Below are 25,569 nucleotides of genomic sequence, written 5' to 3' on the forward strand. Positions count from 1 at the left end.
ATATATTTTTTTTCCCCAAATCAAAGAAAACTAGATTTTTTTCCTTTACTTCAAGTTAGACAATTAATTAATTAAATCTATAATTAATACTCCTAAGGTGATTGAAGGATAAAGAATGCTAGAGAAGTTTTTTTAAGAGATAAATATGATTAAATCTCAGTGTGCAGATTATTCCTGTGTTTATCTGTAGATTATATAAGGAGACTCATACTGTGAGTAAAAACATTTCAAAGGCAATTTGCAAAATGTTTGAAGTAATTCCCTTTGGCCTCAGTTAAGTTTCATTGCTGATTTACGATCATCCCTGATCAAGTTTAAATTGTCAGGGCAGAATCTCATTTAAAGAACTTGTGTTTTGTTGCTTCCATTAACAAAATAACTTTGTGAGATCTAAGCTATGCGTAGATCATGAAACTTCCATAACTGGACTTGGAATTTCACCTGAAAGGCCCTAGAACTTTAAAATCTCCATTGGATGAAAGGACCGGTAAGAATGAAGTTGGGAGAGGGCCAGCATGGCCAGAATAAAAGTGTGCCTACATCTGCGTGATTTCCACTGCCCAAATTCACATCCTCATATGAAGTGGCATTTATAATGAGAGGAAATGACTGGCTGGGGCAGGTGTTTCCTGTTTCCTTTTTCTTTCCTCCTTTCCTCACCCACTTCATATTACAGAAGAAAACCCTTGCTGACCGAGCAGGTAAACCCAGCATCCCAACTCTTATTTAAGCAGGACAGGTGATTTAGGAAGTTTTTACTTAAAATCTTTGGGTTAGCACTCAGTCTTTGCACCTCCAAAAAGTGAAGGGGTGTGGAAGAGGTAGAGGATTCCAGGCCATTATTTGACTAATCCTGTCTCTTTAGGAGGAGAATGTTTCACATCTGGGAATTTTTAAAAGAAAAATTATACCAAAAAATGCAGATGTTCACATCTGCAGTATGTTTCCTAATGTGCCCCCCCACCCCCACCCATAGGCATTTTGGCTCAGTCTATAAAAGGATCTACAGTGGTCTAAACTGATTAATGACAGATGTGAATTCTCTACAGGCCACTTATTTTTTATCTCTCACACATTTTGTTATTCTTGTTTTGAAACATTTATTGGTGCCGGTTTGAATGAATCCTGAAAGCGTCTGTAATAAATTGGCTTTACTCATGTTAGTGAACAGAAGCCCATATTACAAAGCCATTTAGAAAACATTAAGTAACAGCAGCAGCAAATGCATAAAATAAAAATTCCTGGAAAGCTTAAAATACAAAGAGGGGTTTTGAGACAATCTCAAAAATGTGCCTCACTCTTATGTAATACATAGTACCTATCTGTCATTATTATATAGGATCTTAGATTGAAGGATGGAAATAGAGGACAAAAATACACATGTTTAGGACAGGACTAAGGAGGAGCTAGGTCTATATTTTCATTAGTATAAAGAATGCCCAGAAGAGAAAACCCTCTCCGCTAAGCTAAATCACTACCTATTTTGTAATTTAGAATCTTTAAAAGTTATCTAGAACACTTAGAGGATGTGACTTAATCCCACATCGCATGGAAAACATGTGTCAGAATCAAGACTTGAACCTAGGTCTTCCTTGTTTATAAGGCCAGCTCTCCACCCACTACACCACACTGCCATCATAACCATGTTTAAAATGTGTAAATTCAGAAATATGTTCTGTAGTTCAATATTGACTACAGCTGAGAAAAAAAAGCCCGATTCCAGTGACTTATTTTAATATAGAGGTGAACCTGAGGTTTTAAAGGGTATTGTCACTGGAGTAAAGTTATGATAGATTTTCTCATGCTGTGGAAAGACTTTGAGTATGGCCCTAGTAATAGTCTGAGTCTGTTTTCTAAGGACCAGCCTAGATAAATATAGATAGGCTCATCAAAATTAGTCTGGCTACTTGGTAGTAAAAATTTTTGGCCTTGGTAACCCATAAAACAAATACATTGTTCTCTGTGTGGGCATATAAAGAAGAAAGGGCAGTATAACCCTACAATTTGAGAAGAATAGAAATTTTTTGAGGGCAGCATACATCATTACTTTTCTATTTTTATCTCTGACATCTAGCAGTGCTTATCACATAGTAGGTACTTTAATTTGTAAATACATGCCAACTGAGCTTTGGTTGTAAGGGTACTGTCATTTCTCATATTAAAAAAAAAGAAGCCGAGATGCCTCCCTTCCCCCCAACACAAGATTGTGGACGTTTTAACTACAATGTGCATACTTGCACCTTTTTGATGCTCTATGTGACCAAGAAATATCCAGGCAAGATAGGTGTGTTAATAAACCTTTGGCTTGCCTTCTCTCTCTCTCCAGTGCCTAGCCCCTCTTGTAACGGCTTTGACAATACGGTAACAAGGGCTTACCGCTCACCACTAGGAAAGCAAATGTGTTTCATCGCAACTGTTCGTCTGGCCACACCTCAGTTTCTAAAGGCAAGTACCCTGTATGGGATGTTACTCATGGGGGATGCTCAGAAATACAGCATGTTCTTGAACTTCCCACATCAGGGCTAAACGCTGTGCTGTTGTTCACTGCTTTGGTCAAACTCTAGATAATCCAAGCAAAGGACCGACAATTTAGGGAGATGTGTGAGTTACAAAACCAGTGTGGAGCCCACAGCCAGATCAGAGGGTAGCGTGCCTTGCTGCTGCCACTGCTGCCGAAAACAAAAATGTGGCCTCTCACCTGACAGCTGGTTTTTTGTTTTGTTCTGTTTGTCTTTTTTTGTATTCCCTAATACTTAGCACAGTGCCTGGAATATGTTAGGTGGTCAATGCATGCCTGGGTACCGACTGAGTAACCTGATGATTTACCATTTGAAAAAAAAAACATATATATGTATATATATATACTTAAATCATTTTGCTTCTTCCATTTGACTCCCATTCTCCTAGATGAGATATTATAATTTTGGGGAGGGGGATGGAAGGGAGGAAAAAAGAAGGAATGATGGATGGGGGAGAATACTTAGGAAAAAGATAAGTCCATGATTCATCTTTATCAAATTTTTGTTTCCTAGTCTCCCTTTCACTTATCACTTAGGACAGTCAAATATTCACCTTTACCATCACCCAATTCCCATTCCATAGCTGAACTCGCATTTTAAGACAGCAGTTGACTGAAGGCCAAAGTATAAAAATGTGCTTTTATCAGTCTTTTGGGCCTTACCCCCAACCACACCAATATTAATAGCAAGCATTTATATAATACTTTAAGGTTTGCAAAGAACTTTGTAAGTATTATCTCATATTCTCCTCCCAAGCACTCTCAGAGGTAGATGCTGTCAAAATATACTCATTTTACAGGTGAGGAAATTGAGGTTGGCATGGGGTTAAAATGGCTTGTCCAAGTCCACATGGCTAATAAGTGTCTGAGGCTGAATTTGAACGTAAGTCTTCCTGATTTCAAGTCAAAATTTAATATTAATATCTTCCAGAGCAGGAATGAGAATCAAGTGTGTCAGGTTGGAAAAAACTGAAATCTTTGGCTCTTATGGGGTTATTTTGTCATATTAATGTTAATGTTGCATGAGATTAATATGTGTGTGGGGGGGTGCAGACTAAAGGCCATTTCCCAAAAGTCAGCCCTTGTTATATAGACAGTACATGAGAAGGGACTCCTGAGTATTTTTCCTCATCCTGTGAAATAAATTTAGTGTCAAGGCATCCTGAAATTAGGAGCAGATGATGTATTTCGTTGCAGCCCAACTTGGAGCCTTAGGAAGTTTCTAATTTCTTTATTCCTATCACCTGCTCCGTATCCTTCTGAAGCAGAAGCTGACAAAGCAGGATTGTGCATCTGGCATACTTCAGTAATGAACATTTCTCCTCCTGCTACAGGAAATGTGCATAGTTGAAGAACCTTTAGAGGAATTCACTTCAAGACATAGCCTGGAATGGAAATTTTTATTTCTGGATCACAGGTTTGTGAAAAATCAAAATCTGTTTTGATTGGGTCCCTTTTCAGTGCTGTTTGTATGAACTGTTCTCTCTCTGGGAGAGGAAAGTAGGATAGGATCATTTGAAGGAGAATGAAATCCTGGCTGTAAGAGCAAACATCCCCACCCAAGTATGATGCTAAGTTTACTTTGACTGTATGGCCTGTACTCGCAGGGTCAGGCAGGCCCAGAGGGAAATGAAGTGTTTGCCTAGTGAAGCATCTTTGCAGAGGTGAGAGATGTTTAAATCTAGCGGTCTTTCCTTTTGGGGTCTCTATAAATGTTAAGGGCCAACAGGGAGACTTCTGATCATATTTCTTTCAGGTGCCTTTTAAGTCCCATCTTGATGTTTTTCATTAACTAATTTGATTAATTTAATACAGAGTACTAGGCTTTTTTTTTTTCCTCCTCTCTTCATTTTGTTTTGTGGTTGGTTTGATCTATTGTTTTTTCTCGTTTGATTGTTTTGAAATCTTGGTTGCTGGCTGATCCACTCTCTAATTTTTAAATGTTATCTAGAGATTATACTTTTATTATTTTGTCCAGAATTATATCCAAGGAAAGTTTTACTCATTTACAGAATATTCCCACGGATCTTTGGGAAACATGGCCTCACTCAGTTTCAGGCTTTGGTAAAGCTGTGGAAATTTTCTTTTCTTTTCACCCTTAAAGACCATAAGACTCTAGCCTTTCTCCTGAACATAAAATATCCTGAAGACCTTGAGTTAAATAAAGGGCCCCGTCACGATCAGTTTCTGACATAGACTGTGTGTTTGTTTTCCTCTTCCCCTTCTTCAGAGCTCCACCAATCATAGGATATTTGCCTTTTGAAGTGCTGGGTACTTCTGGCTATGATTATTATCACATAGACGATCTAGAACTCCTAGCCCGGTGCCATGAACACTGTAAGTATGACACTATTGAAACTTAGGGGCAGCTTTCTTCGGCAGGTATGGGCTCCGTGGGCTTCAGCAGAAGAATTAGAATTCTGCAACTTTGCAAGTCAGTTCACCCACTGGTTTAATTTAAGATATTGAGGGATTATACTTTCTATGGAGTGGTTATACTTGGAAAAGTTGGCTGACTGTAGCATCAAAGCAATTCTCAACTCTGTACATATCAGTTATACAGGAATAATTCATGGTGAATTTCCAACTGTGAAGGGGCTTCTTCCTGCCACCTACCACACTCCAAGTCCCTTCTCCATTACCCATCTTGACTGTGCCTAGAGAACACAAATTAATGTAAGATTAATCAAGAAGGATAACATTTGGAGGGGTGGGCTATGGGAGAGATGGGGGAAAAGAAGATCACATAGTATATGTTTCAGAGCCAGATTGATTCACAACTTTTGAGTGTCAATATCATGGCTCTTTTCTGTCAAGTTAATAAATGGATTTCCAATCCACTTGTTACTTTACCTATTATTTATGAGTTTTGAAAAAGTAACAGTCTGAAGATTAATGCTAAATGGAGGAATATGGCAATCAACTCATTTATCCGCATACAGTACTTGTTTACAGAAATTACTGTAACCTCTCAAATCCAATGCTTGTTGAGAGAAGAATACCCTTTGGTATCCATCTAGCTTAACTATTAGAGTATTTATGTTCATCTTCCAAACTCTAAGCCATTTAGTTGCCTTCGACTGCTGACCTCACAGTCCCTTGCTCCTTGAAGACTTCTTTTTGATTCCAAAAGGATTTTAGGGGAGATTTTGTTTGCTTGTTTAATTGAGTTAACCATTGTTGTTATTTGTGATGTGCTGTTATTTTTGGTGGATGCCTCCATATAAGCATAGATTAGGCATTCTTACTCTCTTTGACCTACTTTTTCAGTATTTTATGCTTCTCATCTAAACAAATATCACATTTTCCAAGACTGTCTAGGGTTTAAGTGGTTTTAACTTTCTGGTTGTGATTTATCCTTATCTGCTCATGTAAGAAATGTCAAATCTTTGTTACCTGGCCCCAGGATCAAACATTCTTCTCTGTCCAATCCAGTAAATTGTCAGCTTTTCCATTCAGAGTTTACCCATAGATACCCCTGAGAATTCTCATTAGCAAATGGAATGACAGGATGGACAGATCAAAGCTGTAATGCAGACCTGGGAGGAGGGCAGAAGAATTCTACATCAAACTTCATTTTAGAGCTGCATTGACTAAGTACAAACTGCTGACTGACAGCCACAAAATTAGTCCAAAGGTTGGTAGCTGTCAGTTCTATTTTGGGGTCCAGTTCTTCCAGGGCAGCACAGAATCCTTTGCAAGGCCCCCAGTGTCTTCAAAGACAACTCTGGAGATTGCAAGATTATGTTTTAGAAAATCTGGGACTGTTTTTAATTACAACTTATTTTTTAAATGTAGCAGTAGCTGCTTGCAGTTGGGGAGCCTCTTAAGTTTTTAAGCTGTAGAAGAATTCCAGTTATAATGTTTCTGCTTCTTAAGTCTGTGATTATACTGCTCTCCACCTAAAAATGTAAGGGAAGGAGATGAGAGGCATAAGCCATGTTTGATATTATCATTTTTAAAAATCATTCATTATATTTTATAATAATCTTTAAAAGTGATAATTTTCACATTTTTAAAAATTTGTTATATGCAGTGTACGTTTTCTACTAACAGTGATGCAGTTTGGCAAAGGAAAGTCTTGTTGTTATCGGTTTCTGACCAAAGGACAGCAGTGGATATGGCTCCAGACTCATTACTACATCACCTACCACCAGTGGAATTCCAAGCCAGAGTTCATTGTCTGCACACACACTGTAGTCAGGTACAGTAAAAGCATTTCTCTCTTGGGTTACAGCTAACCAATCAGTGTGTCTCTGGCTGTCTCTGTCACAACCAACAGATCGATCAACTTTCATTAAATGCCTATGTGCCAGGGATGCAAAAAGAGGAAAAAGACAGTTCCTTCCCTCGAGGGGCTTACAGTCTAATCTGCCATGCAAACAAACATATACCAAGTAAGCTATGTACAGGATAAAAAGGAATAATTAACAAAGGGAAGGTACTAGAATTAAGAGGGGTTAAGAAAGAATCCTAAGAGAAAAATGGAACTTGGATAATTATCAGGCTAATTAAATAAGCCTAAATGACCCAAAACAACTTTTCCATCCCATTTCAAGAAGCCCATACATACATACATATGTACACACACACACACACACACACATCTAAAAATCAACTTCGCCAATAGAAGATGGGCTTGGGTAACTAGACAACAGCTTCTTCAGAAAAAGATACAGGGGGAAAAGAAAGAAAAGATAACAGGGGTTTTAGTAGACTACAAGCTCAGTGTGAATCAAGAGTATGACATTACAGTCCAAAACAAAATGCCGTGCCAGAGTACATTAAGAGAAGTAGAATATTCAGGCGGGACTAAATTCTGCCTTGGTCAGTTTGCATCTTGAGTAGTGTCGAGTTCTAGGTACCATGTTGCTGGAAAAATACACAAAGCTGAAGTGTTCCTCGAAGAAGACGACCAGCTGAAGAACTGACTGGAAAACGTACCAGAAAGGATTAGATGAAATAACTGGGGTGACGAATTAGCCTCCCCCCCAAAAAAAAGACTTAGAGGAGGCTGAAAGCTGTCTACAGACATGTAAAGGATTCTCATGTGAAAGAGGGATAAGAATTCGGAGAGAATTTGGAACTCAAAATCTGGGGAATAAAGGAATGTTAAAAATAAATAAGTTTGTTTTTAAATCAGGGAGTTCAGGCATTTGGAGCAAAAGACTTAATGTGTATAAGGGAAAGGTAGCTTTGGAAATGATCATATTATATAAACCACTCAACCTAGAGCTACATGGGAATCATGTAAACCAAGCATATTTGATGAAGAACGCCCTCTGCAACATCCTCAGTGAGTTGCCATTTAGCCTTTGCTGAAAGATTCCCAAAGGGGCGTCATGTCAACAAGCTTCAGTTCTTTACCATTTGCTAGGCACCAAGCTAAGAGAAAAGGAACCTACTACTTGCAGAGGCAGTCTGAACTGCATATAAAGACATTTCTCTTTGCTCACATCTGAGATCTCATTGATTTTGGAGTTTCCTTCAATAATACTGATCACAATCCATCTATACCTGGCCATCCTATGTAACTTCTGTCCATCTCCTCCAGGAGTTTTGCCATAGGCTGTTCCCCAAAGGTGGTAGAGACCTTCCTTGCTTCCTCCTGACCTTGGGAGGCTATCAACAGAGCACTGGCCATTCATCTACTGTCACACGACTAGCCCATCTTTTTATTTTCTAGAACTCTGGGATGGCATTTTTGACTTCTGTTCTTCAGACTTCTTTCTTGGTGACATGTTGCAACCTGCTCACAAACACCCTGCTCCTTTCCACTGACCTGGGTGCGATGCTGATTTTTAGTTCTTCAGGGGGAGCTGTTTTCAGGTCTTTCTGCTATACAACAATACTGGCAAAATGTTTATATTGAAAAGATGGGTCTTTGCTGTTGGGGGAAGATTGGGGTCAGTAAAAGTACTTGAGAATTTCCTGAAAGCTGCCTAGCCAGATCCCCTCTTCCTGTTAACTCTGGGCTTAATTGTGATTGTCCATCTCTATCGTTCATACTAGATTTCTCTCCCTCTCTCCCTCTCTCTCTGTCTCTCTCTCTTTCTCTTTCCCTTTCCCTCCCTCTCTCTCTCTCTCTCCCTCTCTCTCTCTTTCTGTCCCTTTCTCTCCCTCTCTGTCTCTCCCTCTCTCCCTCCCAGATTTTGAGTTCCAAATTCTCTCCTTCCCTTCCACCTCTCCCCCACCCATTGAGAAGGCAAGAAATGTGATGTCAGTTATACACCTGAAATCACACAAAACGTATTAGCCATGTTGCAAAATAAATAAATGAATTTTTAAAAATTGTGCTTCTATCTATACTCAGAATTCATCAGTTCTCTCTCTGGACGTGAATAGCATTTTTTATCATAAGTTCTTTGGAATTATATTGGATCATTGTATTGATCAGAATAACTAAGTTATTCACAGTTCATTATCATGACAATATTGCTGTTCTGTGTACTATATCTCCTGGTTCTGCTCATTCCACTTCGAATGGGTTCATCTAAGCTTTCCTAGGTTTTTCTGAAACCATCTTGCTCATCATTAGTTTTGGGGGGGAGAGGCGAGGCAATTGGGATTAGTGACTTGCCCAAGGTCACACAGCTAATGTCAAGTGTCTGAGTTCACATTTGAACCGCATCCCCTTCAATATTTGTCATTTTCCTTTTCTGTCATGTTAGCCAATCTTACTGCTATGAGTAGTTTTAATTTGCATTTCTCTAATCAATTGTGATTTAGGCATTGTTTCATATGAATATAGATAGCTTTCATTTCTTCTTTTGAAAACTGCCTGTTCATATTCCTTGACCATTTGTCAATTGGGGAATAATTTGTATCTTTATAAATTTGACTTCCTTCCCTATATATGTAAAAAATGAGGCCTTTATTAGAGAAATTTGCTGTAAAAAAATTTCCCCCAGTTTCCTGATTTCCTTCTGTTCTTGTCTGCATAGGTTTTGTTAATGCAAAACCTTTTTAATTTAATGTAATCAAAATTATCCATTTTCTTTCCCATGATCCTCTCTATCTCTTGTTTCTTCCTGTTTTTTTTTTCAACAGAACTCTTTGAAAGCTATGTTTAGACTTTTGGGCCATGACAGGGTATTATGTAGTAAGTTATTGCTTCACAGATCTATTGTGTGTATGTGTATATTTTCTATTCTTGCTACATACTTCTGTTATCCATCCACTGCCCACCCTAATCCACATTTAGAGGAGAAAACTGAGCATTGTCTTCCATAAATAATGTGCACACACCTACATTATTATGCTCTGAGACTCATGCTGACAACTGAATGACACAGCCCTTGAAAGCTTCCAAAGGAGAGGCTCCCATCCCAGTCTTCCTTAGGCCTGGGTTGTCAGAATGCCTTCTTTTCTTCCTGGAATTTAAGAATGCCTCATGCATTCAGAGCTATTTAAAAGCATCATACTTTGGAATGCAGTTATGGGTAAAGTACCATTCATTTTTTGTTTACACAACCTACAGAAATCCTTTAAGAACATAAATCGGTTTTATAAATCTAGAAAAGAACACTTGACTGAGAAGAGGAAAAAAGGAAGAAGGATTAGGGAAAGCTTCCAATTAACTTTGTCACCAATTGTTGTTAGACTGGGTAAGTTCCTATTCTTTAGTAAATGGAGTAAGAATATAAAAGAAATACCAAGTTTTATAAAAAGGCTGGCAGTTGGTCCCCGTCAGTGATGAGGCACTCATAGCTTGTCCTTTCTCCTTCCATCCTTTTCTCCTTAATAGTTTTAGAGTGAAAATTTTATCAAGGAAAAACAGAGGGTGGATTGTATAAATCAGCATGGAAAATGGTGCCTCTGTGGCCTAACTTAAGATGTGTCTATGCACAGTAGGTAAAAAACCTATAGCTCATTCGATCTATTCATTTCATCCGTCTGCTAAATCGTTACCTGTCTTCCCAGTTGAATCGATCTATGTCAACCATTAAGAGAGTGAAAATGAATGAATTATTTTTACTGGTGAATAGCAGTTTATTTGGAGAACAAGTCAATAGATGGCAGAAAGAGCTGTAGCTGTACCTTGATATTTCTAATATTATTTGGAAATGGACTCCTCTAAGGAATTTAATTACAAAATGTGCACGCATGTGCACACACACACACATCTTATGAAGCTACATTTAAGTAAACAGTACAGTGTAAAATTGTCCTACCTACATAATCCAGACTGAAGTAGCTATGTGAAGCTCAGAGGTTTACAGGTTTGAGCCTTCATAAGCCAGAAATTATATTTATTTTATTTTCTTAAGGTAGTAGAAGAAAGGGGTTCGAGATAGGATGGGAGGAAGAAGGAAAAAAGGAGGAAAAAAAGGAATTTATGTGATAATTTTATTGTGTATTTAATGGGAATACTCTAGCTGTGTGACTCTGGGCAAGTCACTCAACCTCAATTGCCTTGCCCGCCCCCTAAAAAGGTATAGTAAGTCGTACATAATAGATTTGTGGTTTCATGTGCAATCATCTTTTTTATTGTCCTGTGTTATGGAATCGCTTGTTTCATTTCATAAATTAAAAATAAATATTTTTTAAAAGACATGATTGTATACTATATTGAGAAATGATTGGGTTTTTTTTTTGTTTTTGTTGTTTGCTTTTTTGCTTTTTGGAGGGCAATTGGGTTAAAGTAACTTGCCCAAGGTCACACGGTGAGGTTTTTTGTTTGTGTGTTCAGTGTCTGAGGCCGGATCTGAACTCAGGTCATCCTGACTCCAGGGCCAGCACTCTACTCACTGCACCACCCAGCCGCCCCGAGAAATGACTGGTTTTAATGAAAAAGAAAAAGCATAAGTAAAGCCTTTTTCTTCAAACAAAGTTAGGTTTGGAGGCTTCTGTGATGTGCTCTTTCTTTGTGTTCGTGTGCACATGTGTTAAAATTCTCTAGTGGTTTTATTAGTAAATGGAAAGGGCGGAAAAGTTATCCTAGGAAGAGAGTATATTCAATTTATCTTTGGAAAGCACTCTGTTAAAGTACTGATAATAGACTTCAGAAGGTAGGATAATATGTAGTCCTTCAGACTAACAACATGACTTGAGCTAATTTTCATTGATTACTCTGGGAATAGCTAATATGTGGCAAACCTTTATCTCTCTCTAGGTTTTTTGCAAAAACATTTGCTCAGTCGCTGCTACTGCTTCCTTTTTTTTTCCTTTCTGTTCCAGACAGAAAGTCTGATGTGTGGAAATGTTCCATCTCCTGCCACTTAGTTTTTAGTTTCAGGAAGTTACCTGAGAGATTGATAGATTAAATTTCTTGTCCCTGGTGACAGAGCTGGTATATGTTGTAGACAGATGTGAGTCTTCTTAACTTTAGGACCATATTTCTATCCATTATTTTGTGCTACCTCCCACTACCCCTATAACTGACATTTTGTTCCCCTTCCCCACTCCCCGACTCTCATTAGTTATGCCGATGTTCGAGTGGAAAGGAGGCAAGAGCTAGCCCTGGAGGATTCAGCATCTGAGGCTGTCGACTCTTCAACACTAAAGGTACCATGCCTCTTGGTATGTTTTTCATAAATAAATACTTGTTGACCGATTGAATGTAGTTTCTAGGAATATTTAGACAAGTTGCATGTAGAGTTGGAAGAAATACTTTGGTAGTTTGACAATACCAAGGTAGACTGTAACAACTCTGCTGCTTTTGTTATTGTTTAATTATTTCAGTAGTGTCCAACTCTTTGAGACCCCATGTGGGGTTTTCTTGGCAAAGATGCTGGAGTGGTTTGCCTTTTCCTTCTCCAGCTCATTTGACAGATGAAGAACTGAGGCAAACAGGGTGAAGTGATTTACCCAGGGTCACACAGCTGGTGTCTGAGCCCAAATTTGAACTCATGAAAAGTCTTCCTCCCTCCAGGCTTGGAGCTCTATCTGTTGCCCCACCTAGCTGCATAGCATGATGTAATGAAAAGAATACTGATTTGCCGAGGACTTGGAATCTTCATTCTTCTATTTATTACATGTGACTTTGTAACCATTACCATGTGACCTTGACTGAGTTAGCTCTGGAGTTTCCTCATGTTCAAAATAAGGATGTTGAACTCAATATTTTCTTTCTTTTTTTTGGAGCTATTTTATTTATTCCAGAATTTATTTATTTTTAGTTTTCAACATTCATTTCCACAAGATTTTGAGTTCCAAATTTTTTCCCCATCTCTCCCCTACCACCTACCCCAAGATGGCAAGCATTCTGATTACTCCTTTCCCCAGTCTGCCCTCTCATATATCTCCCCCATACCTCCCCTTCTCCCCTTCCCCCTTCCTTTCTTGTAGGGCAAGATGGATTTCTATACCCCACTGCCTGTATATCTTATTTCCCAGTTGCATGTAACAATAATTTTTTTTAACATTTGTTTTTAACACTTTGGAACTCAATATTTTCTAAGGACTCTTTCCATCTTAAAGGCACTTTAAAGCACCTTGCAGCATTAATTATTCTATCCTCTCACGACATCAGTGGAAGTCCTTTTTTTACTTTCACTTAAAGGATAGGAAAACAGTGAAGCATAATCATTTTAGTAATCATTTTCAGTTTGTCACTGTCCTGCATTAAAAACCACCAGACTTAATGCAGCAGTCACCTTTTCCATGATAACATTGGTATTGGGATAATGTCTATTTTATACTCATTCCATATTATGTTATGAGAGGGCTGTAATATATGTTGCTATAAATTAAGGGAAAATCATTTGAGCCACAGATGAAAAACTTCCAGTGGTTCTTTCTTGACAATGAAATCCAATATAAACTCCTTGACCTGACATTAAAACCCTGCACAGTCTGGATCCTGAACACTTTTTACAGCTTTATCTTTAGAATACTTGCTTTCACATACTCTATTTTCCAGCATAACTGGTCTATTTGGCATCTCCTGTTGTCTTGTCGCCCTCTCCCGCCTATCTGTCTTTACTAATGTCATTCCTCCATTAAATTAGGACCGTGCAACAATAATGCACTGTTAGTGGAACTGTGAATTGGTACAGTCATTCTGGAAAGCAATTTGGAATGATGTAAATAAAGTGATTAAAATGCCCATGCCCTTTGACCTAGAGATTCCACAGCTTGTGAGGTCACTGACAAAAAGAAAGGCAACATACGCACCAAAATGTTTGTCACAGCACTTTCTGTGGTAGCACAGAACTAGAACAAAGTAGATGCCATCAGTTGGAGAATGGTGCAACAAACTGTGGTCCATAAATGTAACAGTCTTGGTGAATACAAAGGAATATAGAAAGATTTACATGAACTGATGCAAAGTGAAGTGAGCAGAGCCAGGGAAGCAATATAAACAATGACTACAACAATAAAAATTAAAGGGAAAAAATAACCAAATAGCTATTAAAATGGATTTTTAAAAAAAATTATAGAAAACAACTGTAGCCCATAAAAAAATCTATAAGATGACACTTCTCCCTACTCCTTTTTAGAAGTTGGGGATCCCTGGGTATGAAACATATATAATAAGGTGTGTGTGTGTGTGTGTGTGTGTGTGTGCTAACTTTGCTGAATTTTTTTCTCTTTTTGTTTAGGAAGAGGTGTGGGGGTGGGGGAGAATACAGGCAATGTAAAGATAAAAGATATTAATAAATATCTGCTTTAAAAAGTAAAGATACAAAAAAATTAGATTAACCCAATGTATCAATTGAATGAGGACTCTCTAGTTTCAAGGAATTTCAGAAGGAGAAGGAGAATTGATCATTTTCTCTTACCCATTTCCATGCCTTCATTTGTTAGAAAATGCTTTTCCAGATGAATGATATGCCAACATAAGTATTCACACTAGAGAGGGTAAAGGGGGCACCAATGCATAAGACATCTCCAGGCTACATGCCTAGATATCACATGTCCAAAGGAACTTTATTGAAGGGCATCCTTTACAACAGACTGAAGATAGGAGGGGGCTGCTGTGGGCTTCCAAATCTGTATCCAGATTGGGGTGAGACTGTAGTTTCTCATTCTGGAGTGGTGTGGCCAGTCCAAGGATGGCTCCTTAGCTTTGTCTTTTTTGTTTAGGAAAAGACCTGTCTCTGATATTTGTTAGAGATGATCCCTCCCTTTTGAGTTCTCCAAGATGGTGACTGGTAGGGAGCAAGGTCTTAATCTGTGATTTCTGATTCCAAATCTGCACTTTGGGATTGATGAGTGCAGATATTGATCGAGGTGATAAGAGTATGGACTGTAGTTTTCTTTGTTTTTCTCAAGATTAGCTAATGAGGGAAACATAGAGGGTTTTATCTATGATGACAGGTGATAAGGGGCCATCTGGATTCAGGTGGACATTTTATTTATTGCTATTATTAGAAAAGAAGGAAGGGGCAGCCAGGTAGCACAGCGGGTAAGAGCACTGGCCCCAGTGTCAGGATGACCTGGGGATCGAATCTGGGCTCAGACACTTAGCACCCACCCAGAAACACCTGGCTGTGTAACCTTGAGCAAGTTACTTAACCCCAATTGCTTAAAAAAAAAAGGAAAAGAAGGAGAGAGACCTCATTGACTTGTTTTAGAGGTGAAGGCAAAAAACAGTGAGTACTCTCAGTATATGTGCCTGTTGTCCGGCAAGTTCCAGGGAAATGGCTTTGTGTTATTGTCTTGAGTGAAATATCAAAGGTTTTCTAGGGTGCTTATATTTTCCCCCTCTTCGTTACTGAACATATGAAATGCCAATTCAGATTTCACAGAGGAGGAAGAATAAGCTTTTAATATCCAAAGATCCTAGCGATACTTGACTTATTAACGTAGCTGTGTGCCAATATGTGTATGCCCATTTTTATTCTAGAACAAGCAATGGCAATTCATTTGTAGTCTTCAGTCTGAGGAAAGATAACACTTGCAGTAAAACTATTATCTTTACTAACATAATAAGGAAAGGTCATTGTACCATGAAGATCAGACATCATGGAAAACATTGCAGCACTCACAGTTCATTGGCCTTGATAGCCGCAAGCACAGAATGGTGTCCTCCTTTGCCTTCCTTTCAGGCCTAGATCAGGTCCTACCCCGTCCGTGAAGCAGCCTCTGGTTTCCCCAGTGATCTTCTCTTCTTCAGGTTAATGGACGCTCCCCTCTGAACTTGTCATCGTCTAAGTTAACTAGTCCTGTTTCCTTTCTTGCTCTTTGAGTGCGAGCTCCTTGACTGCGAGCTCCTTGACGATGGGGACTGTGCTTGATTTCCTCTTTCTGTCTCCAGCATCTCGCATGGTCCCCTGTCCTTAATACAAGTATTGGTTGAATTTCATTGAGTTGAGTATATGGGAACCCACTGTATGCAGAATTAGAATGAAGTCTGACTGTTCCGTTCCTTTTTTTCTTCACAGCATCCTTCAAACCTATTCCTTTCCTTCCCATCACTAATGCCACAGTCAGGCCAGCTCACCATTCTGGTCATCTGGTCTAGTGGTAATATTCTTCCCTTCCTATACTGTGATTATTAGAAACTATGGTGGGACCGTGGCCCATTATGGAAGGAGGCAGAGGGAAGAGCATTGGCTATGGAATCAGAGGACCTGAGTTCAAATCCTGCCTCTTACATTTATTATCTGTGTGACCTTGAACAAGTCACTTAATTTCCCTAGGCCTCAATTTCCCCATCTATAAAATGAGAGGCTTGCACTGGATGGTCCAGGAGGTAGTTTTCAATATTGGATTTATGATCTTATGAACCTAAGTGTTGTCTATTCATCCTTCAGTTAAAAATTTTACTCCACAAAAATCATCACTGAAGGGACATCTGTTGCTGTGCCCCAGTGCCTTAAAAGCTTCTCGAGTCTAGGCCCACCTCAGAATCCACACAGAAATTGTACTTCCCTTTCCAGATTAGATTTGAGAATGAACTCATTCATATAGTCTAGGCCCCTCATTTCATAACTAAAAAAGTTCAAGTGAAATGCTTTGCCTCAAATTTCTGAATTTATTGGTCTCATGAAATCCAATTCTCATGAATCTCATACTTTTTTGTGTACTGTAATGGTGTCTTATAGCTACTGAGAAGCAACTAGGGAGTGCAGTGATTAGAGCTCTGGATTTGGAATAAGAAACACCTGGGTTCAAATCTTGCCTCAAACACTTATAAACTGTGTCACCCTGGGCAAGTCATGTATCTTCTGTCTGCCTCAGTTTCCTTATCTGTAAAATAGAGAGGACAGCACCTAGCTCCCAGGATTGTTGTGAAGATTGAATGAGATCCCACATGTAAAGTGCTTTGCAAAGCTTAGAGTGCTATATAAATGTTATTATTATCCTCTGCCAGAGAAGGAATGTCTGCATTCATCACTGCCTGAGATGGGCAAGAGAGAAAAATCACCTCTTCAGAAGAGAGTAGTTGAGTCTCCTCGCAGAGTGTCCTCTGCTGGCGTGATTTATGCTAATGCACGATACGGTCATTAATCTTCCCCATAGTGATGTGGTACATCTTGTCTTTGTTTATTGAAGTGTTTAATATCTAAGCCTGCCACATAATACATCGTGAATCATGCCAGAGTGTAATATTAAGCCCTTAATAGGCAGGTGTTAGAGGCAGTATATCATGACTGAAGGATAGCATAATGTTTAGGACATGAATTTGCAATAGGTATCTTTTCTGGGCAAATACTTTCTGCCAGCTTTAAGTCCCAAAAGAAGAAAAAAATCTCAAAACATTCCCTTTAAGAATAGCAGCTATTTGGGGCAGCTAGGCAGTGCAGTGAATAAAGAACCGGCCCTGGAGTCAGGAGGACCTGAGTTCAAATATGGTCTCAGACACTTAACACTTACTAGCTGTGTGACCTTGGGCAAGTCACTTAACCCCAATTGCCCTGCCTTCCCCCCTCCAAAAAAAAGGCAAAAGAAAAAATAAAGAACAGCAGCTATTAGCCCAAATCAAAAACTGGTCCTAAAATGTCCTTGCTAAGGTCACATGACCTATAGTCATATGTGGATATTGGTTTTTGTAGCCATACTTAAATCAATCAATCAAGTTCCTACTATATGTGAGGTGGGGTGTAAACCCTGGAGTCAGGAGGACCTGAGTTCAAATCCAGCCTCAGACCCTAGCTGTGTGACCCTGAGCAAGTCACTTAACCCTGTTGGCCTCAGTTTCCTCCTCTGTAAAATGAGCTGGAGAAGGAAATGGCGAACCGCTCCAGCATCTCTGCCAAGAAGACCCCAAACGGGGTCATAAAGAGTTGGACACAACTGAAACAACTGCACCACCACAAAATGTCCCAGGCATTGTACTGGGCGCTAGAGCTATGGCTACGCTCGGTGTTGTGATAGACCCAGCTCAGCTGGTTTCAGAAAAGCCATTTATTGCACCCAGAAGTCATTGCTTTCTTGATTGTCTAGGCTTAAGAAAGTGATGTAGAAGCTGTTAATAACATGGATTAAATTTGAAAGTGTGTTCTACATGCCTTTGTTTGTTTCTTGGAGAGCTGGTTATTAAACATTCACCAGCACACCCCCTGCCTGCACTTGGCGTTCATTCCGATGGACAGATAGCAAGCACATACAGAAGCAGAAAGAGAATCGATGCAAGACGGTTTGAGAGGGAGAGTGTTGGCAGTGGGAGGATAGGAAAGATTTGAGGCAGAAGGGGGTGCATCTTGAAGGAAGAGAGGGATTCTGTCAGGAAAACAGGAGGAGGAGGACGTGCTTTCCAGCCTCAGGGTAGGGCAGGGTGACCAAAAGGAAGCCACAGGACAGAGAGCGGAGCGCCGTGTGTAAGGGCAAAGAGAAAGCCGTGTGGCCAGATCACAAAGTGCAAGGGGGGACTAATGTGCATGGCGGCTAGAAAGTTTAGTTGGGACCAGGTAACGGAAGGCTTCAAAAGCTCAATAGGTTATATTATGTTATACTACATTACATTTATCAATTATGAAATTATATTTTACCCTGGACGTGTTACAATGGAAGAAACCAAATAAGTACATCCAAGTAATGATTTATTTGGCAATGTACGTGGTTGAAAACAAACTAGGTCCAAGGCTCTCAGTAGCTTAGTTTCTCATAGTTGATACACACAATTTGGAGACAGTGAAAGATATGAAACACAGGATTATGGGGACTGAGACATCTGGTTCTCATTGGGCGGGGTGGGGGGGACCAGGAGACACTGAGGAAAGGAAAGGAGCATTCTTATTTGTTCTTTAAGTCAGGTGACAGTGGGAAGGGGCAGTACTCTTTTATTTCCTTTTTTTTTAGAGGGGTGAAGGCAAGACAATTGGGGTTGTGACTTGCCCAAGGTCACACAGCTAATAAGTGTGTCAAGTGTCTGAGGCCAGATTTGAACTCAGTTCCTCCTGACTCTAGGGTCGGTGTCCTATTCACTGTGCCTAAAGGGGCAGTACTCTTGTAAAACCTCCTAAATCAGGTGACTTACATGCAATTGAAACTTAACTTTACAAAATGGAGTCACTAATGCTAATTTATTTTTAACGTAACAGAAGCAATAGGAAGCCATTGGAGTTCGTAGAATAGAGCCATGGTCAGACCTACACTTGTGGCAAATCACTTTGCATAGGATTGACCAGATTGGGAGGAAATTTGAAGTAAGGAGACCAATTAGGAAGCTGCAGACATAGGTAATCCTTAGAGACGGCAGTTCCTAATAGAAAGAATAGCAACACACACACAAAACTGTACATCAAATTGTGCAATTGTGACCCCATTGGCTCAGTGCAGTAATTTCCATAGAGTTATTCTAAGTGATAATATGACTGTGTAATAGTTATAACTTTTTCTCTTTAGCTTAAAAAAATGTTATATATAAACTTGATCAAAATATCTAAAATTAAACCATAGGAGATGTGAAGTGAATTTATGTAAGTAAGAAATACACAATACTTTGCTCATCATACCACCTATACAGTCCTGTAGATACAGGTAACCAGGACATTGAAGGCATAGGAATCAGAAGAAAACAGGTGTTCTTTCCATAGTTGCTCTATTCAGGGAATGACATGGGTTCTAGTAGTCATGTCGAGAAAGTACGAGATAGGTGTAGGTAGGAACCAATGAACATCTGAAGATTTGCTATAGTGACTTTTGTTTGTTCAGCCCTTGAGTCCATATTACTGCCCACTTCATGGTGTGCTGGAAATTGCATGGACCTTGGAGTGAAGAGACTGAGCTTGTAATGGTTCTGTAACCCGGTCATTGTAATGCTTTAGGCAAATCCCCTCAAGTTTCCTGACCTGTGACATGAATAGGTTAAACTAGATGACTACTAAAGTCCCCTCCAGCGCTAACTTCCTATGATTCTTTGGCTCCATTCTGAATTCTCCTGGGGCCTAGACTATGGAAAGTTGGATGACCAGCGTTTCACAGATGAAACAGTTTCTCTTTTGGAATGGATTGCCAGTTTTAAAGAGATCCTGAAATAAAAAGTCAAACTACAAAAACAAGATATGCAACAGAAAAATCCAAAACCCTTTAACTGATGGCATCAATATGTTTGGAAAAATCATCTCAAAATTACTATTGTTCTCAAAACTGTAAATTTAAGATTACAGGATGACTGAATTCATCTATATTATTCTCGCAATTAAAATTTAACCATCTTTACTCATTTGTGTTTCAAGGACAAGGGGGCGAGCCTGGATCCTCCACAACACTTTAGTGCACTTGATGTGGGTGCCTCTGTCCTTAACACTAGCCAGTCACCGTCAGCATCTTCAAGAAGCTCTCACAAATCCTCCCATACACCCATGTCTGAGACCGCCTGTGAGTATGACGTCTCTCGACGACTGATAACCAGTGATCAGATTCTTTTGCAGTCTACGTTTCAATAGGTTGGGGCAAGGTTACTATAGATACATCCACTCGTATTCCTCAGGTTGAGTACAAGTCAACCCTTATTCCAAAAGAGATTGGTACCCAGGAGTTATGTTTCTTACCCGGAGTGGTCACTTTATCATTTATTCACACATCTACAGAAGGATGTTATTAAGTCACTAGACTAGCATTTAAGTGCCTAACACAGACTTGGAACTGTGCTAAGCACTGGAAATATAACTAAAGGTGAAAGACAGCCCTGCTCTCAGGAATCTCACCGTCCATTAGAAGAGACCACACGCAAACAACTTTGTGCAAACAAGATATATACGGGATAAATTGGAGATAAACAACAGAAAAGAGGCACTGGCGTGGAGGGGGGTCAGAAACAGATGCATTAAAATACATGAAGCACAAGTTGCTCTTTCTGGCTACTTCCCAGCAATTCTGTTCAATTTAATTCAATCAACATTTATTTTGTACCCATTATATACAAGTTACTGTGCCGGGTTCTTGAGAACACAAAGATAACATAATGAAAGTGTCTCCCCCAAGGAGCTTAGGACGCAGGAGCTGCTGGGTAAAATCAAGCTTGAGGATTGTCCAGGTATTTCCACTAGATGCTATTCCTGTCTCCATTAACATGAAAAAAGTGAAAGTTGAACAGGAGTTCAGTCAATCATATGTATTCAGCCAGGCTATACTTGACTATTTTCCTTATCTTTCTCCTCTTGTTTTAAGAGCATGCTTCACAAGTATCTGCGAGTCATTAAGAACATTCGTTGCTTTCTTACAGCCACTCCAACCAAACTGATCAGAGAATCCAGCACCCCTTCCTTGGCAAGGACCTCCAGCTTGCCACAGGAGTTACCCATGCAAGGGCTCAGCCAGCCTGCTGCAATACCCGTGAGTGCCCTTCTTGTCTGGTCGAGCCTGGCTCTTCATGACCCCGGGAGCCATAACAGGCCAGTGATGGCCATGGGGGTTTTCTCGGCCAAAACACTGGAGCAGTTTGCCATTTCCTTCTCCAGCTCATTTTATAGATGAGGAAACCAAAGCAAGCAGAGTGAAGTGACTTGCCCAGGGTTGTAAGTGTCTGTGGCTAGATTTGAGCTCAGGTCTTCCTGACTCTAGGCCAGCACTCTACCCACTGAGTTACCTACAATGCCTGTGAGTACACACATAAAATAAGATGGACCTTCACCATGGACTGGAATCTATTTCTGATTCCCTCTAAAATGCCAGGGAATCTTTCAGAGATTACATTGACTGTATTAGGAAACATTAATGTTTTGATACTTTCCAGGAGTCAATCAGCTACTAAAAACCACACACACGCACACACATACACATAGACACATACACACACACACAGACACAATTTTGGAGACTACAAGAGAGTATACAATTCCTTGCATTAGTCATATATAGCATAAATAAAGCAAGCCTTTATTTTCCAATAAAATGGAAATCGTTTGCTTATTGGCTATGATGACTGTCATTTCCCAATCTATTGTCCTCTGACTCTCCTTAATTTTTAAGAAATTAGGTTTTTTACCTTTTAAAAAATTTTAAATCTTAATTTAATTAGAATTTCATTTAAAATTTAGCATTTTAAGTTAATTAGAATTACATCTTAATTAGAATTTCATTTTAAATTTTAACTTAATTAAAATTTAGTTTTTAATCTAAAATTTAATTTAATTTTCATTTTAAATTTTTCAAGGTACCCATGAAGTTTTGGGTTCCATCTTCCCTAGTCTGCCTTGACTTGCTGAATGGAGTCAGGGACAAAAGGTCCCTGACTAACTTCTCAGAACACTCCCCTTAAAGATTCCAAAACAGAGTCTCCCAGAATACCTACTTTATCTCACTCAAGTTGAAGATAAGCAATAGGAAATCCCAAACTGTCTGCCCAGCCCTAGAGCACCACTAGCACCTAGGACAGTTCTGTGCCCACTAGTTGAATGGTGAGCACTTGCCTTGAAACTGCGGACATTAAGGACTAAGGCTTGCAAGGGTGAAGTGGAACTGAGCTGCCAAGGCTAGGCAAGCAGCAGCTATTTTTGCTGAGTTGATAGGATGAAACAACATTCCTTTGCATAGTTCTTGGAGCTTGGTGTAATGGAAAAAAGCATTGAACTTAGAGTAGGAAAGATCTGGGTTCAAATTTCACTTTACTAGCTGTATGATCGGGGGTAAGTCCCTTAACCCAAGCCTCAGTTTGCCTCAGTCTGTAAAATGGGAATAATGATGACTGTAGCACCTATTTGACAGAAATGGTATCTGGTTTCACAGGTCTCTTAGCCCTAGGACAATTTGCTCCCACCATTTCTTTATAGCTACAAATGCCTGTTCACTTAATAAAGCCCTTCCAGTCTTCCAGTTATTGTTCTTGGGAAAGCAGTGGTGCCTCTTTCTGTATACTCTGTCCAGATAGCTCTTGGAGATGAAGGAGGGTCATAAGGACATTGGAGCTAATGGGTATTATGAATTTATTGAACTTTCAGAAATTGTATCTGTTAACACAACAGGATTCTTATTTTTTCTCTTTCTCTTCCCCTCCCCCAGGCTTCTCTGCCTTCTCAGTCATCCTGTGACCTTCTTACCCAACATCTGCTCCCTCAGGCTGTTTTGCAAAGCCCGCCTACACCCATGACACAGGTGAGTCTAGAACTCGGAGAGATAAAGGGAGGGGGCAAGAGTTCTTCTTAGAATTGAGACCTTTCCCTCCCATATTTGAGAAGGCATCTCTGGTCTCCCTGAGTGTGCACATGCATGGGTCTACACACAGGCTGACCTGCATATTAAGACACCAAGCCAAAGTTCCAATCAGGGGATACTTTTCCAATGGCATAGTAGGTACAGAGCTGACCCTGAAGCCAAAAAGACCTGGATCCAACCAATCAAGCCTCTGTGATGCCTACTGACTGTGGGACCCCTGGTCAAATAAGTCACTTAACCTCAACACTCTAGGCAACCCTTTAAGATGGTAAGCTGCAGAAAAGGTGCTGACATATATGGGAAGAGATTTTCTCCACCCAGGAGTTCCCTAGAGCTATGAAATTATATGTCACAAGGTCAGGGAGCATTTATAAAGTACCTACTGTGTGTTGGTGCTGTGCTAAGCTCTTGGGATACAAAGAAAGGAAAAAGACAGTCCTCGCTCTCTAGGGATTCACAATCCAAAACTAATCTGATCTAAGTCCAGTCCCCATCCCTGTCCCTCCTCCTGTGGCCATTTTGAGCTGTTTCCCAGATTACAGGTAAGGCAGTATTCACATTCTTCTAGATGGTTTCATCTCTTTCAGTTCTTCTGCCAAAATAAATTATATGGTCGAGTTCTTTATCCGAGTCTTGTTGTTGAATTCTTTCATAATCTTCCTGGATCTCTCTGCATGTTCTACCAAGTTTTCAATTCATCTTTTCCTTTCTTTCCAATTTAGCACTTAATAATATGCTAAATTGGACGTAATAGTTTTGCAAAGGTCTCTCACCAGAAGATTATTTTATAGATCCAACACATTTTCTAGGAAGTATCATGTTGGTTGTTGTTTTTTTAATCTGTACATAGATGAATTGTTCAATCTCTGGTCAGCAAAATCATTGAATGCAGTTATATACACACAGCAGTTCATTGGGTTACTGCATCATGCTAATGAGGTTAAACCTCTGGGTTTTATCCCCTCGTGAACCAGTCAGTTAGCTTTGCTCAACCCATGGCCACAAACTTCACCCCACAACCACAGCAAGTCATCACACAAATGTGTTTGACGAGAGGAACTCAGCCAGAATATATGGGTGGGTTAATGCAAACCTACCCCTCTACTGGAAAAATGACTTCTCATCCTCTACTGGCGTGTGCATCCAGCAGCATTATCTTTGAAACAGGATAGCATAGCACACATAACCCATTTGACAAGTCATGCTGACAGCCCTTCCTGTTAATAATAAAACCTCATTCATTTAGAGCCTAGCTATGCAGAACCTGAGGTAACTGAGACATGCAGTATGTGAGCTTTATTGGGGAAACCATATAGAATAATTTCCTTCTTTGCAGATTTTTAAGGTTTTACCCATAATGGAACCAGCCCCCATGTAAAATCCATACCTTTTTCAAACTAAGCACCCAGGAAATTAAAAGCTCCTATGGCTTCTAGATCTAGAAATCAATTTTTGCCAGATAAAGGATTTTTTTTTTGTTTTATAGTATGCAATTGTGTGAGGTAGGCTTTTTTTCAATTACATTTAATTTTACTTATTAGTATCTACTTATAGCTTAATTTATAATGTGCACCATCCTTGGAAAGAATAGAACTGTATTCTTTTAAAAATGTTCTTCTATAAAGACTTTTCACTTCCTTTTTCTACTACTGGATTGATGAGATTTTACTACTAATGCTAAATCAGATATCAAATGAAAATTGTAACAAGTACCCATTTCTTTTTTGCAATTGGCACTTGTCACGAAGAACATTTCTTTATGAAGTTTTGTATAAAACTTTATAGATGATGCTGAGTTCTGAAAGTACTTGCACTTTAAAAACTTCCAATACTAAATCAGTCTTGCAGATAACAGTCAAAAGTACATATACCTTCTAGCGATGCCTTCTTCTGATTGTATCCTATGTCATTAGTATAACAGAATATATAACAGAATAAAATGTTGTTCTGAATATAGGCCATACTTTACTTTCAAATCTGGCCTACATAAAGCCCAAGTATGTCCTATAATCAGTATTATTTTTAGTATAACTACATAGAGGTGTTTTTTTTTCTGTTTCAAAGATATTTTTCATTTAATGGCCAATTAGGAGCTTGTTGAATGATAGGTTCCAAAGAATAAGGAGTAATGGTGCCTTGTGTCTAGTGGAATGCTTCAGGAATCTCAAAGGGTCCCATGCCTTTTAATATTTTTATCAATGACTTGGATGAAGATACAGATAAAATGTTTGTCCAGTTTGCAAATAACACCATGCTAGGAGCCAACACTAAATGATAGAATTAAGATCTAAAACTGTTTTAGGATATATTCAGAATGGTGGACAGAATATGTTAAGATGAAATTTAATGGTGACAAACTGAAAATCCTGCCCTTAGGATCAAAAAGCTAACTGTGTGAGTTGAGGGTAGAGAAAGTATATATCCTGATAACATGTGGAAGATAGGGGGGTGTCCATAAATGACAGCCAAGAAAAGACTACTTGATCTTAGAATGTATTCAGAGATGAGGGAGGTCTCCCCAGGGGCTTCCCTGACAACAACACTCTTGGATCATCATGTTCACC

General features: G+C 39.3%; 1 protein-coding gene across 8 annotated transcripts in view; it reads left to right on the plus strand.

The window, feature by feature from the left end:
• The window catches only part of NPAS2 (neuronal PAS domain protein 2), a 247,683-nt gene that overhangs the window by 204,376 nt on the left and 17,738 nt on the right, over positions 1-25,569 (plus strand). For 7 of the 8 annotated variants that reach the window (XM_069073028.1, XM_069073027.1, XM_069073021.1 and 4 more), the window contains exons 8-15: positions 2,327-2,445; positions 3,853-3,935; positions 4,749-4,855; positions 6,575-6,722; positions 11,941-12,040; positions 20,089-20,230; positions 21,078-21,187; positions 22,853-22,945. In XM_069073028.1, coding sequence (XP_068929129.1) covers positions 2,327-2,445; positions 3,853-3,935; positions 4,749-4,855; positions 6,575-6,722; positions 11,941-12,040; positions 20,089-20,230; positions 21,078-21,187; positions 22,853-22,945 — 902 coding nt within the window. The remainder of the gene's footprint in view (positions 1-2,326; positions 2,446-3,852; positions 3,936-4,748; positions 4,856-6,574; positions 6,723-11,940; positions 12,041-20,088; positions 20,231-21,077; positions 21,188-22,852; positions 22,946-25,569) is intronic. The other variant, XM_069073022.1, reaches the window with a different exon arrangement.

The sequence above is a fragment of the Petaurus breviceps genome, unplaced genomic scaffold, assembly GCF_028583685.1.
Source record: "Petaurus breviceps papuanus isolate PSGF00001 unplaced genomic scaffold, PetGlider_PUasm1.0 90849, whole genome shotgun sequence".
Classification (NCBI taxonomy): domain Eukaryota; kingdom Metazoa; phylum Chordata; class Mammalia; order Diprotodontia; family Petauridae; genus Petaurus; species Petaurus breviceps.